We start from the raw sequence: 16265 nt of genomic DNA on the forward strand, positions 1-16265 counted from the left end.
TCATCCTTCAATCCATTGTAGAACTTGGAAACCCACTCAGGGAATATTCGTTCACATTTTTGTTGAACGCAGTTGGTTTTTACCATCCTGTATTAAAACATTTCCTTTTATCAATAGTGCAATTTATAAACAATGTTTTGTGAGTAGAATAAAATTTCCAATGGTAAACTTAACTGCTTTTTCGACGTTATTTTACCAGCTAACTAAAAATAGGAAAGCCTTGAACCCCTTCCACAAAATTTAATTAGTATTAAGATTCTTTTACAGGGAGTGCAGTGGAGCTGACGCTGAAATCATTAAGTATTTGGTTATATCATCACTAGTCTCACTGAACTCTTCTGAACTCTACATGTCATGTGTGGTCTGGCGTCTCCTTACCAGCAACAGGTCCCAGGTTCAAACTAGTAAATTCCCTAAAAAACAAGCTCAGAGCGTCGTTGCGCGAAAGTGGTAGGGAGACACGATATAGAACAAACAGACACCACGCAGAATGTTAGACGGTAAGTCATTGCGGCCGTCAGTTATCTCGCTACTGAATTGTGCATTACTGTTTTCCAAATTGATGCCACTCAATTAATTTACAGTTCATACACATTTCACTGCGAACTGCTACGGGTAACTTACCAGTACTGTGTGATTTGGTGTGGTTTTCTCTGTTGTACGCCGCCGCCACAAACAAGGGGCCTCCCTCCGTTCTTGTTGGCGGTTTCCATAGTAACGTGGTGACTGCAGATCCGGTAGAGGGGGGAAGGTGTTTAGGTCTGGCCAGATCATGAAGGTGACGATGATGCAACTTGGCAGAGACCTAGTTAATCTGCCAGTTGGTGTTGAGTTGAGCCAGTTTGGTAATTGGCTCAAATGGTTCTCAGCACTATGGGACTTAACATCTGAGGTCATCCGTCCCCTAGAGCTTAGAACTACTTAAACCTAACTAACCTAAGGACATCACACATATCCATGCCCCAGGCAGGATTCGAACCTGCGACGTAGCGGTCGCGCGGTTCCAGATTCTAGCGCCTAGAACCGCTCGGCCAGGCTCGGCCGGCAGTTTGTTAATTATTGAAATTAAAATTTTGTGAAACATTTCTAAGCAAACCAATTATTGCTAAATGTTTTTTTTTCTGTAATGGTGAGGTCTACAATCATTGGCATTAAGCTTTTTTAAATTTATTTGTTCTTTGGTCTTAAAATATTTGCTCCTGACAGAGGTTTAGAATCTCATTTGTTCTATTTAAGTTGAAGCTTTTACTGGTATCAGGTGTACAAACATTTCTGAAGAATTTTATTAGTTTACTATGTCAAGATTTACAACTGCAGTTGCTGCTTTCGTTTTAAAGATTTGGTCAAATTAACTCTTAGTTTGCGTTGTTCAGGTACTACTGTACCAGTTGTAGAAGTATGAAACCGGAATTTTCCTGTAGGTGGTGCTAGCCGTCAGTGTAGGGCCCCTTGAGATCGCGTCTGCAGGTCATCTGCTTCCTGTAATGGCTGACGAGGAATGTCAACACACAGTAACCCAAGTTCCATACATCGGTATCTGTTTCAAACGCGTAGAAATGTCGAGTATCGCGTCTGCGAACTATGATTTGCAGACAGCATTGGTTTTTGTTATAATTTGAAGAAAACTGCTGAAGAATCGCATCGAATGTTTGTAGAAGCTTTCGGCAAACATGCTCTTGAGAAAACAAGTGTTTCGAATGGTTCAAAAAATTCAAAAGTGGTGATTTGGCGTGACAAACGACGAGCGCGAGAAACTACCGAGAAAGTTTGAAGGCAACGAATTGCAGGTCTCACCGGATGAAGATGATACTCAAACTGAACAGGAACTCGCGGAAGAATTGAATCCGACGCAGAAAGCCGTTTCTCTTCGGCTGAAAGCTATCGGAAAGGTGCCGAAAGTGGGACAATGGGTCCCGCATGAACTGAATGAAAGATAGCAAGCAAATCGAAAGACCACTTGTGAAATGCTGCTCGCCAGATACAAAAGAAAGTCTTTTCTCCATCGAATAATAACAGGTGATGAAAAATGGAAGTATTTTGAAAATAATAAGCGTCGTAAATCATGGGTGAATCCGGGCAAAAAATATACACCCAGTGCAAGAGCAAATCGCTTTGGAAATAAGACAATGTTCTGTGTTTGGTTGGATCAGAAGCGTGTCATTTATGAGCTGCTAAAACCTGGTGAAACCGCTAGCACTGATCGCTACCAACAACAAATGATCCATTTAAATCGATCATTACTCAAAAAGCACCCGGAATATAGGAAAAGGCAACACAAAGTCATACTGCTCCATGGCAACGCCGCATCACACACAGTAAAACGTGTCAGGGTAACGGTCGAGGCGTCCAGTGGGAAATATTCTCCAGACCTGGCTCCGACCGATTATCACCTATTTGCATCAGGCTGTCGCCGGACAACGCTTCTGACTGGTTCCCTTCAAAAGAAGCACTGCTTTTTGGCATGTCATTCATAGCCTGCCGGAGGGTTAGGAGAAATATATAAAGCAATAGAGATTATTTAGAATGAAATATTGTTTATCGGTTTCAAACAACAGATGTGTAATTGTTGCAATCAAATTCCGGTTTCATACTTCTACACCTGATACGTAAGTAATTCCTGTGAGGCCTAATACATGATGAGAGGTGAAAATCTTAAGGAAGAGGCCCAGTGTCTCTGTAAGCAAGCCATCCTGCTCAACCAGACGTAGTGCACTGCGCTATGATCGCGTTTCTCATTCCTGCACTACAGTGCGTGTATTCTGACGCCACCACCAAACTCTTTCTCCACCTCAGCTGAACTGAGCCACTCTCGTCGGCTCGCAGTTCACCTCCTTCCGACATCAGACGGCAGGTTCAGCCAACAGGCTTTCAACAGTCAGGCCACCTCCTACTCCCGCAAAATTCAGTTTGCACCATAGTGTATTCCTCGTCTCGATATTTGGGATGTGTGTGTTTGTGTGTGTGTGTGTGTGTGTGTGTGTGTGTGTTTGTGTGTGTATGTGTGTGTGTGTGGCGGGGGGGAGGGGTGAGGGAGGAGGGAGAAAGAGTGAAGTCCACTCTGTAATGGTTCCTTTGAGAAAAAAACTCTCGTTGTACTTGAAAAGTAGGAATGTGGATCAGCTTTCTATACCTAGAAACACATCAGAAGCCGCAATGCCTTTTCCCGCTCGACAAATAAACTGAGACTGCTGTGTCTCTGCAAATCGTTGGCATCTCGTTACCTTAAACATACAACACCAGGTACCTAAAACACGCAGTCTCCTGGCAGACATTACTCATAATGTTTAGCGCACTGTATTTCGCACATATGTTCATCATCGTCACTGCGATCAACATTTTTTTTGTTTTTTTGCTTAAGGTGCTATTATGCATAATATCTAAGAGAGGCACGTCTGGCTATTTTTGTGCCGGAATAATAAACCAGCATTTCTGGATACTTCCTGTAAGTCTGCAAGTGTGCTAATCGAACTCGTTGTCATTCTGAAAGCACGCAGAAAAGGAACGAATTCTTTTCTGTGACGGCTCTCGAAGCAAAATGGAAAATGGCTGTGTTCCGGACGAGAGACGTCATGCGTCCTGTGGTTAACTCATCCTGCGGAAAGACTTCCGCTACGTCTATCTCTGCACTGTGTCTGCGCCGCACGCGACGCACACTTGGCGTGTTTCCATTACGTCGACAACAGCTCACAATGCATCCGTGGGCTGCAGCCGCGTCTTGGCTGCTTTTTCTGGCAGCCAATGGCACCACGAAGCTCGACTGTTTCTGCACGCACGTCGCCGACGTCTATTACCAGGGCGGTGGTCTACGCTTTCAGAATGATGGCGAAGAAAACTTATGGTTGACCTACTGTGTATATCCGAGTAAGTACTTTTTCATACAGCATGGATTCACGCGACATTATGCGCCGCGCGGTTTTGAACTACTGAGAAGCACACTGGCTTGCGCGTACTGCTATGAAGTATTACGAAACGTTCTCTGCCCGGCAGTGAGTTTATTAGGAGGAAAATACACTTCATTTTCAACCTTTAAGATCAATGGACGTTGTACAGCCTTTCGCGAGTGAGGATATACCGTGAAGAACGATCTTCAAAGGCTATCAGCTAACCATCTACATCTCTTCGTTGAGTCCAAAATGTTTCCCGTTTGTCTGAGTACAGGTGGACGTCAGAGGCTGCCGATAATGACTGACAGTTTCTATATTACAGACCATGTTCGTGGGGACGTTTTGACTTTGTCACACCCGAGCCTTTTATGTGCAGGGTGTGGACAAATATGTCCTCGAATATAAATGTAGATGCTAGCCAAACCTGCAGGTTGCACTCTGTGTCTGACCACGAAGGGGGCCGTGCAGTTTCCTCAATAAGTTGCCAGGGTCAGTCGTGGCCAGAACAGTTTCCTGTGCCACGGTGAGTGCACCACGTCGGGCCTCTGTCCATTCGGACGCGGGCAGAATGTCGCAGCACGCATGGCGGGTGCTTCAGTAACCGAGGCAGCAGAACTGTCAGGTGCTTCCAGAAGCACCGTATCGAACATTTATTCCGCATACAAGGAAAACGGAAAAAAGGCATGCCCTAATTCCAACGCAGACGAAATTTTGGTTTTGAGTGATCGTGACGAATGGTCATTGAAAAGGACTGTGACGCAAAATAAGGAGACGACAGCTGCAAAGTCACTGCAGAACTGAATATCCCACTCGCGAACCTTGTCAGCACCAAAACAGCGAGGACTGACCTCCGTCACCATAAAAGCTGCGCTATGGAACAATGAAAGAATTTCATTTTGTTGAATGAGACTTGTTTCAAACTGTTTAGTAGTTCTGACCGAGTTTACGTTCTAAGACTGAAAGAATACGGCGGTTTGGTGATGATTTGGGCCGCCATATGGTGATGCTCCACAGGGCCCACTGTTACCCTGCAAGGTCACATTAATGCCGAGCACTTTGGCTGATCAGAAGTAGCAGACAGCACGAGCACAGTTTGTTAGTGCAGGTTGCCTGCATCAGGGGCAAGTGTGCATTCAGGGGCAAAACTATTGTTCTCTTTTGACTGACAGGTCCTTAGCCCACTGTTGTGCTAAGAAGATAATGAACTCCTGGAGATAATCTGTCCTTCAACTATTGTTCAGTTAAGTGATTTTCTATGTCACCCCTACCCCCTTCTACCCTTTCTCTTCCAACCCCCTCAGAAATCTAGCACTACTTTTGATGTCAAATTAACTGTCTAATTAATTAAACTGGTTGGTAAAATTGGTGGGAAATAGCTCAGTTGTGCCACTTTCGGTATTCCTGAGCTGCTCCAGGTTATTCGATTAGCCTCCTCCCCCCCCCTACTGTATCAAATTGATAGACTAATTAACTAATTAAATCGATACCTTTCAAATTTTTTTGCCCCTCCATTCTGGAAATATTGATTGATCAATTGCTCATGTATGGAATATTGTTTAAGCAATTTAGACAATATGTGGAATAGTACTTATTTAAGCAATTTATGGTATACAACGTGGTGATGGAATATAGTTTATTTAAAGAATTATATCGCGATATGTAGAATACTCAAGCCATTGCGGCGATTTTTCATTCCAGTCACATAAGGAAACATGAAACTACACTGTCACAAACCTCTTGAACATATCTGAAAAACTTTCTCACATCTCGCCACCCACAGTTGCGCCACACGATGGCTGTTGGCTGCCAGACCGTGCAGGCCTGTGCAAGTAGCAAGGGCTAATCACCAGCAACAAAAGCACACTTCCTGTTGGCATCCTCTCCCATCTCAAATGGTCTGTAAGCATGAACCAACCTGTCAGGTACCAGCACACGCGTTACTCGCTCCTTCCAAAGGAAGTGCCTGACTGGGAATCGAGACAGAAATTCTATTGAATTTAATAAACCAATAATTTACAGTCACATGATCATGATGTATGGCATATAAGGCTGATGCATTAACTATTTCACACATACACAGATTGGTGATTTCACAAAACTAGTAGCAGGCTGACTCGAAATACACTTTAAACAAAAAGAGAGAGCGAGAGGGAGTCGTAATTTGCTTTGCAGATGACAAAAACTAGCGTGGGATATTTAAAGAAGTACGACACTTTTCCATTCTGCCTTGGACTCTAAATACCCCCACCTTCCTGGCGTACTTCCTTTGTGGTACACTTGACACTGAACATGAACTCCTTGAGGAGTTATTGCATCTAGTGTTGATTATCAGATTTTGAAGATGGCACAAATGTTGCTTCAGAAGCTGTGCCACAGGAAATATTAATTAAATCGTTAATATAGACGTTTAAACAATTTTCTTCAAATACACACAGTAGTTTGCATGCATAAGCAATAGTTCTATGTTTCTGACGAGAAAATTTCAGTGAATAATTCAACCGAATATTATTTGATATCACGACTGGAAGCTGTGATGTATGAAATGATTGTTGGAATTTCAAATTTTGATATGAATTTATACAATCACCATTATGCAGTTCCCCACTGCTACTGGTCTGCTAAGCATATTTTATTTTTTAAAAGCACTGTAGTATTCCTAAGTTGCCAGGTTCTCTCAGCTACACCTCGATGAAGAATAAGGGAAGAAAGAGTCTACCGCGTGATAGGATAATAACAACAACAAATACCACCGCAACGTGTCGAGAAACATGGTCCGTTCAGGGTGAGATGCCTAAGATCGCTGAAGACACTCTCACAGCCCACATACTCACCTTCTGGACGTCCAAACGCAGCGCGCCTGTGCTCCACCGCTACTGCTCAGAGACCGGAGGAAACGATTGCTGTGAACACGGCCCATGTCCTCTCTGACAGCTGCTGCGGAAGTGTGTGTCAGCCAGAGAGAGGACCACCAGCGATGGAGTGTCCTCCCCGGGAGGAATTCGAATGTTATCAATACGCCCAGCGCAAACACTCGCCGTATTGAATCTTCTCAGATTTCCACGGAGCATACTTGCAATATGCACGTTCGCGAAAGCTACCTAACACAAACTGGGTATTAGTTCACTATTCCCCCATCCAGGGGGAGCCGCGAGCCAAATTGTCACAAGCCACAGCACACTGGAAGCTTTCTCGGACTCTCCAAACTGGTGTACGAAGTGTGGGCAAGCCCCATCCGGGAACAAAGGCGTCCGCTGAGATTCTGTTTCCAACCCTGACCCGCCTGCTAGCTGCTATGCTGTCAACGTCCATCACCAGACTCACAAGAATATTGGGAACCAGGTGCATATCCATCAGTGTAAATACAATTAAATATTACGACTGTTTCTGCAGTCTGACACTGAGCGATGTAATGAAAATGTCTCCTCTTAATGTCTTTGGTCCTCGAACGAATTTCACGTTGAAATAACACTATCTATAGATCACATAATTTTCCGTGTAACATCTATCTCACACGCTGATGTTATGAAATTTTCCGTATCAAATCATTACCTCCTTCACGATGGACACACAGTCATTTTCTTTGCACATGTCAGAACATTAGCTGAAGTAACTTTATATTGCAACATATACACACTTCACACAAGCAGTGCTGTTCTCTTTTATATGTGTATAGTACACGAAAAAGTTATGGTATGCACATACTCACACCGGCTACAGGTCTCGATTCTCCTCGGTTCCAGGAAATTATTCGACATTTAAGTTTTCCAATCAGCGCTTCCGGAAGGTGCTGTATCCTGCCAAGACTCTCTGAAACAAGTGTTGTAAAGCACAGGCGTCCGGCGCTATGTGATAAGCAACGGCGCTCGCATTGACGGCAGGGTTGGAAAGACATCACCGACAAGGGTTGGTGTGCTGCAGTCAACATCGCAGTCAAAAATGCAACAAAGAAAACGCGAGGATCTTCTTAGGGGTACCCAATAAGGGGATGTTCTGTGTATCCAATTTGTTAAGCTGTGTTGCCTGCCCTGTTTGTACATTGAGCACATCCAGTTGAACCCTCGGTGCTATATTGTGGTCCTGTTTACGAGATGCTTCTATCACCCCTTTCGTCCAGATATACTTCTAAATTCGTTGATGTCACCATTCACGACGTTAAATCTCTCCTCCCTTACGACTAGACATAATTTTTTTTACGTGAGTAGTGATCTGATTACGTCCCACAAATGTCCGGTGTTATGTCGGAACATAAGCCACATTATTTGTATGTTCAAGCAGCGTAACATTCCTGATTCTCACTTATGGGTGTAAAAAAAAAATTTTGATTCGTTCACACTCGCACCAGCTGGGTATCGTTTTCGTACTGCCCTGTAGAAGAAAAAGCCTCCCACCATCTCATATTTGTCGATGAATAAAGAATGTAATTTCATGGATTTCACCACATCCACGAAACCTTCCCATATTTTGATACTTGTAAATCCAATGAACACACAATATATTCAGACCGCCAATAGTCGAGGTTTGCGGCACTGCAATCCATGCATAGCTACCGTAGACATGCCACTCAGGCATACAAATTTCCCCAGACTAAGAAATCATTGCGAGTGGAATATAAACCAAAGAACAGCCATTCATAGTTAATTTTCAGGGGCTAAGGAAATGGTAGCAGAAACCGGAAAATTGTTATGTGTGGAGTCTACGTACATTTTAATTTCGTGTTGCTGAGCACCGCACCTGTTTAATATTTGGAGCAGGAGGAGGATCACCTCGAGACGGATCTGTTGTCGCATCTGACAAAATTCTGTTCTTTACGAAAAAATAAAAGAGCCTGTTAGAACGTCGTACTAAGATTTTGTTTGTTGTATGTGCGATAAACGGCGATACATTCCTGTTTAGAGCCTTTAACGTGTGTGTGGGGAGCTGAATTTTCAGTAAGGAATACCATGTTATGTAGAAACCTCAATTACACTCGAATGCAAAGAATGCTTTGTTCCAAGCATACAATCGGCTTCTGTTTGTCTCTACCAGCGCACCAGCTGTATGAAACTAAATAATCACTACGAATCCGTCATCATTCAGTTATTCAACTTCAAATGTGTGCAGGATGTCTGTGAATAAGGTAATGTCGTAATCTAATAGTGAATTTAAGGAGTGGTAGTGAGTAAATTGTGCAAAGTATGATCATGCTTTAGTTATCGCCATTACAAGGGGATAGTGACTGCACAATTCTTCTCATTCAAGAACACAGCTGTACCCACACATTAGAAAAAATATTCTAGAGCTCTTACTTCCTCAATACGTTACGACAATTAGCCTTGAGGACTACGGACTCTCTGGGAAAAAAAGGAATGTTACTGCTAACAACGTGTTTGAGCGATTGTAAGCAAGAAATGTGTGTAAGGTGCTATCGGATATTTGTATGAAACTGATTAGTACACGTGAACACTTTTGATTATTACGTGTTTCCTCCACAACTTGTACCATTGCTATGTGATATACATTGAAGCGCCAAAGAAACTGGTATGGGCATGCGTATTCAAGTACAGAGATACGTAAACAGGCAGAATACGGCGCTACGGTGGGCAACGCCTATGTAAGACAACAAGTGTCTGGTGTAGTTGCTAGATCGGTTACCGCTGTTACAATCGCGGTTTATCAAGATTTAAGTGAGTTTCAACGTGGTGCTATAGTCGGCATACGAGAGATGGGACACAGCATCTCCGAGGTAGCGATGAAGTGGGGATTTTCCCGTACAACCATTTCACGACTGTACCGTGAATATCAGGAATCCGGTAGAAAATCAAATATCCGAGACCGCTGGGGCCGGAAAAAGATCCAGCAAGAATGGGACCAACGACGACTGAAGAGAATCGTTCAACCTAACAGAAGTGCAACCCTTACGAAAATTGCTGCAGACTTCAGTGCTGGGCCATCAACAAGTGTCAGCGTGCGAAACATTCAAGAAACAGAATCGATATGGGCTTTCGGTGCTGAAGGCCCACTCGTGTATCCTTGATGACTGCAAGACACAAAGCTTAACGTCTTGCCTGGGCCTGTCAATACCGACATTGGACTGTTGATGACTGGAAACGTGTTGCCTGGGAGGACGAGTCTCGTTTCAGATGGTATCGAGGGTACGGACGTGTACGTGTATGGTGACAGCTTCACGAATCCAAGGATTCTGCCTTGGAATGAAATAGCGTAAGTCCCGACCCTTGTTCGTTGGCTAACATGTACTAATGTGTACTGCCGTTTATTAACGTGCACTAACGTGTACTAACCTACATTAACCTATATCACATTCTGTTTATACAAATAGGCCAAGTTTGAATTCTGATGGTCAGTTCGTATTTCGCTACCAACACAAGAAAATTGTGGCAAACAGAGCCACTAACCTAAGTCACCTGTGATGACTCAAAATCGCCCGCTCTGCCTCTCTCACGCACCACGAGCGCAACACCGCCCACCTCACAGCCTGGACCTTTATACTCGCGTCGGACATACTCCTCTGTAAATATTCTAACTAAACTATGACCCGAATACTGTTGTTCAATCCACACGGTGTAGGACATGGCCAGAGCATACCCCCATTACCTAAGCCGAGAACATCGCTCGCCCCACCTGTAGTTAACCGCTGAGAGGCGGAGATATGCTGCAAACACAGCCCTCGCGCTCTCGTAGCTACTTGCCCCAGCAATTCGATCTAACAAAACATCCAAGTAGAAAAAACGAGAACCAACTCGAGCTCTCTCATATTCTATATCGTCCCACAAATACTTAACGTAAATTGTATTTACGCATCGAGCATATCTATCACTCTCATACAAAAAACACTCGTCCTGATGTATCTGGTGTCATGTTGCACAATCAGCAGACACGCAAACAGCTCCTAATTTCAGTGCACAATATCAAACTGCTCCTAAATAATACAGTACACATAACTGTAAACACCATCAGTACTCGTAATCTGTCCAAATAACGCATAGCAAAATAACTCAACAGACGCGAGCAATCAACCTGTCCCACACTACGTCACACACGTCCGACAGCTCTCAGTTCGCTGAAAGGTCTCTATTCGACCCCTCAAACATGACTTGAAGACAGCCGCATTCACACCCAACACCTAGACGCCGAACATGACTATCCAAGCCAGGCCGCGCGCGTCGTCTGTCACCGTCCTAACTCAGTGCGGTCCAGCACACAGGTTAAGGCCGCATTCCATTGCTTCCCGGCCTATTTGCGACACATATCCACCTTCACGTCTGTTGTCAGAATAGCCGAGAGCGAGTTCACACACACACACACCGTCTGCACACATCCCAGCGGTGCCCTCCCCTCACAATCTAAAACGATCATCTGACTGTGTACAAAAAATAAGAGCCCAGTTAACCTCTCCGAAATTGTATAGTGCCCCCAGAAATAGTTAACGCTCGCTTTCGTGTTTTCTCAGCTTGTTTGTAAATTCAAATCTTACCCTAACAGAACTTGTTCGCGAAAATAATACTGAATGCGCTCCTGACTTCCTACCCTTCCAGCTCTCAACATACGCAAATGTTCTCAACCCTCCTATATCCCAGCACAACCGATTGATCATTCCTATTCCTTCTTATCGAATTTACTGGCCTAATTTCCTAAGGCCCCGTTATCGAAGTACGATCCTGATTTTCTTTCTGAGGCTTTCTGTGCTTACTTTTACAGAGATCGCCAAATTACCTCTACAGCCCCCTCAATCTACACACACACACACACACACACACACACACACACACACACACACAGACGGTCATCCTCTTTACTCATCCCATAACATAAGCAATAGTAACTTTACAATCCATTATATGCAAACTCTACACAATGTAAGCCACAGTAACTTTACAGTACCGACTATATGCCCCAATGCTCTCCATTCCTAAGGAAGTGCTGTGAACCTGCTCCTTCTTTCTACACACGCGGCACTCAACGGTAATCAGTCCTTCTACATCAACGGACAGAAGTCCCTCTCCGAACTGTTCCACAAATTCAGCGATCGCTTCCCCTCAACACAAATGCGTTACTGTCTCATCTTCCTTGCCTGCTCGCTTTTTCTCCACAAACATCTCCAGGCTCATAGATTACAAGAACACACCAAATTTTTTCGAAGTACAGCATCCTGTAAACCACTGAGTAACTAGAAACAAACAGACCAAAAAATTATATTTGTACTCTCGAAACCGAAGTCGTTGATATCATTATACTTACAGTTAAATGTTATGATCGCGGTCTCAATTGATTGGCATTCGACAATGAGCTAAGTATCGGAAATACACTCTCCTGACCCCTGTTACTCTGGAAATATCTCTACCGTCCTTACGACTTCCTTTCTACTCATCACATAACATAAACAATACAGTATATACACATTTGACACAAAACAGTGCACTTAACCAGTATGCGAAAAAAAATATCCCATTCCTACAGCCTCTATATACCGCAATGCTCTCCAATCCTAGGAAAGCACCGTCAACCTGCTCTTTCTCTCTACAGACCAGACACTCAGAGCTAATCTTCCCTCTTACATCAGCGGACCTAAGTCACCCTCAGAACTCCTTTTACAAATTCGGTATCGTCCCCCCCCTCAGCACAAACGCCTGACTGTCCCTCCTTCCTTGTCTGTTCACTTTTCTACAAACATCCTCAGACTCCTAGACTGCAAGAACACATGTACTTTCTCTATAAACCATCTATATTACACCATTTTAGCTGTACTTCTCAATGTCACGCACTTGGCTACACCTTACCAATCACAAGTTCATCATAATTCCCAAGATATAGACTTCAAATTAATTCTCTACAAACGCCGAACTTTATCTATGTGCAGCATGCTGTAAACTGCTGACTAACTAGAAACAAACATACGCAAAATGATATGTCCACTCTCGAATACCGGTCTCAGTCATGTAACATATTCGAGATCTTGGCAATAATTTACACGTCAACTAAGGTTTGTCCCATGTCTAGAGAACAGACAAGCGTATATCCAACACACCACAATTGATCTTCACTCAGCTAAATAAAGGAAGAAAATGTGCAGAAGTAGTCAACCGAACAATCTACATTCTATCGAATAACACCCCAACCCATATCAATCATCTTCTCAAATTCTGACTTGACCACCAAAGCCGCCCAACACATAATATTACTTCGCTATTCGGTCGTCTGGAGGACATAAAAGTTGACTCTTACAGATCGATACACTCCAACAGGTCTCTGCATTCAGACAGCTGTTCAAGTTATTTATTATTATTTATTATCATTTATGATCATTTATTACTATTTATTATAATTTATTACTTATTATTATTTATATCATGCGTGTGTGTTCGCCATGAGGTCCGGAGTCCAATTGGGTTAGTACACATCGCCACCAGCAGAGGGCCTCATTCAAGATGTCCGATTTTGGTAGGGAGTTTGAATTTTGGCGGAAGATCATACAGTTCGTTAACCTAACAAAAATGGCTCCAAGTTCAACTGTGTTTAGCTCCTATCACAACCGCCAGACCGCTTTGTCAATATGTCATTTGATTACACAATTACCATTATTCAAGATGGCTACACCCAGTGCAAAATGTGTCACCTTTCCCGAACCTGCATGCTACAGTAAAATTCCAACTTGGCTTTAGTCACACCCTACACATTGTTCAGCTGATCCCATTTCCAGATTTTTGCGCACCTGATATCTGCAATTTAAGTCAGAGAAAGACATATCCATTATCTTCTGCAGCCTGTATAGAAACAGAACGACCTCAGTTACTGCAACAGGACCTTGTCTTGACCATTCGCCAGAAATGCGAGCACCGTCGGAAGCATGTCAAAGCCACATATCTGTCCATCTATACAGCCGTCCACTCAGCCCCAGGACCAGCATGCCGAAGTGGGCTCTCTCTATACCTGCTCTCCAGCTATTGTCTAACGACATACACTGCACAAATGGATTCCTGAATAGTGCAGATCTCTATCCTCCCCTGCATCTCCAAATCTCCAACTCGACATGTAAACAGTGTCTCTCCCCCAGCCAGCAAACCCCGCGTCATTCACACTGCGCTGACAATTTCCACTCTCAAATCTTAAACACTTGCATATATGAACGCCTATTCACTCCTGCCAAAACTCGCTTAATAATAAAAAAGCATTCTCCCTTTCTAAGTATAGATTAAGATGCATTTAGAACAAATAGACAAACATAATTCCAAGCAGAAGTCATACAAATGATTAAAAAGAAAAAAAAGACCTCAATTTACGTTATCAGACATTTATTTACATGTCCTAATGGTACAGTCGTAGATGAGTAGTGTCATCCACTCGCTCATTCCTTCAACATACACTTTCACAGAACTTGTTCTACTTATATGCCACCCACCCTGTTATAATAATTTTGCACAAGCATTTACGCTCCCCACATACAACCCAGCTCAATAGGACATAATAATTCCTTTTTCCACAGATAGTCATATTTGGTGAACAATTAAACACACTAAATTACGCATACATGTAGTCAAATAAGCAAATACTTTTACCGACATACACAGCCATCTCACTGAGGATAGGGCATTTAATATTATATACTTAAACACAGACCAATGATAACATTATTCCGACGCACACCTTGTCCTTGTAATAAAGATAGAATTTACTTTCCTATACATGCAGGCGTGCATGTACACAGACATACAGAAACAGGGCAAGTGGTTGACTTGATTGACTTTCGAAGCAGCCCCACTTTCTTTGCTCTATTAGTCTCAACTAAAAGGGTACCATTCCTCAGGCGTTTGATAGATTTCAGTGTACCTGCGAGTCCTTCTAAACCTTTATGAATATAGAAAGGATACACTTTTTCAAATGAGCCCTCCTTCCCCTTAATCACGATGAAAACATTGTCATTTATGATTCCATGAGCCCTGTTACTCAGTTCCATTTGCATATCTGGAAGACTAGCCTCCCTCATGCGCTTTACTGATTGCGAAGTTGCTGAAGGGAAATACGTGGTTGCCATGTGCATCCCACGAGCAGCTAGGGAACTAAACGTGCGCCCAGACAGAGACCCGCATGCCTGGGTAAGCCTTATACAACTGAGGTGCGGCAGGTGCCTCAGAGGTCGCCCACTAGCGACTGTTCCACCTCAACAGCCATGCATCTTATTGGCGCGCAGTTCACCTTAAGATTGAAGCCTTTTTTTTTTATAGAGGTATGTACCGTCCTCGCGATCCAGGCAATCGAGCCAAGATCCCCGGTCCCTGCTACACACAACGTTCCACCGTTGCACCACACGGTGGTCGCTGAAGCATGTCCATAGCTTACGGTGTCAGAGGACTGGCGGCGCACACCAGTCCACAGCTCGGGGACCCCGGGTTCACCAAGCCCGTACCCAGCAAATGAATGCTGAAACCCCAGACGGGGTGCAACGCGATCTGTGCTATTCTGCCTTCATTGGTAAAGACAAGTGACGCCTGGAGATGCCTCGAATATGAGACTGGTGTTAACTCACTTTGAAATGCTATGACAGTTTAACTGTGCCTGTATAGAGGCACGCAACTCTCACCAGTGCTCGACAACACTGGCTCGGGGACTGTGACGGAGCATGCGGGAACCGAGCTGTGGCTGCCTCACTTGGCGTTGGTTGTGGAGACGCGCAGCCCTAAATGGAGGTCTGTGAGTGCTTTGACAGTTGATGGCAGCATTGACTGCACGTGTGATAGCATCATCGGTGTCTAGCATGTAATGCTATTGTTAATATAATACTGCCATTAATATGTATATTTTACATTTTTTTGTTCTGAAATAATTTTGAAAGATTAAGCAAATACTATAACGAGAGTAAGCTTTTGTGAAGTGTAGTTTATCTGTTTAAAATAACGTCTTTGACGTAAGTGGAATAAATGTATTAAAACATATTTTGTAAATAATTATGTAATATTTCAAGTACAACTTAATTAATTATGTCAGTTTTGTATGTGTATGCTGTCATGCAATTGTAGATGGTTCACACTTAGGGTTTTTGTAAGCAGAAGTGTAAATTGAAAAGGTGTAGGTATCATAGGTAAAACGGAACTCCGTTCCATGGTGGAATGGAAAAGGTGGTTGGGTGCGTGGGTGAGAATTGGCGCACAAGTGGCTCAGTCAGTCGGTAGCTGCCCTGCAAGTGGTGAACACACATTATGTTGGTCAAGCACCTGCAAGACTGGGTTTTGGCATCGGACGTGTTCTACATGATTGGCGCAGTACGGCAATAAATTAATAACTCAGATATTTGCAATTTTATCGTCGCCACCAAGAGGAAGACAGAGCTATGTACATCAAGAGCTGTACCTGCGCAATGTTACTACACAGCACCTCCTCACACCACCTTCG

The 16265-nt window shown here is 43.6% G+C and overlaps 1 protein-coding gene across 1 annotated transcript in view; it reads left to right on the plus strand.

The window, feature by feature from the left end:
* Positions 1-3689: 3689 nt before the first annotated feature.
* The window catches only part of LOC124598977, a gene marked incomplete at its 3' end in the record, with an annotated part of 199740 nt that continues 187164 nt past the window's right edge, over positions 3690-16265 (plus strand). Inside the window, exon 1 of the mRNA XM_047136038.1 lies at positions 3690-3861. Within this exon, the coding sequence (XP_046991994.1) occupies positions 3690-3861 (172 nt within the window). The remainder of the gene's footprint in view (positions 3862-16265) is intronic.

Source organism: Schistocerca americana, chromosome 1, assembly GCF_021461395.2.
Source record: "Schistocerca americana isolate TAMUIC-IGC-003095 chromosome 1, iqSchAmer2.1, whole genome shotgun sequence".
NCBI classification, from domain to species: domain Eukaryota; kingdom Metazoa; phylum Arthropoda; class Insecta; order Orthoptera; family Acrididae; genus Schistocerca; species Schistocerca americana.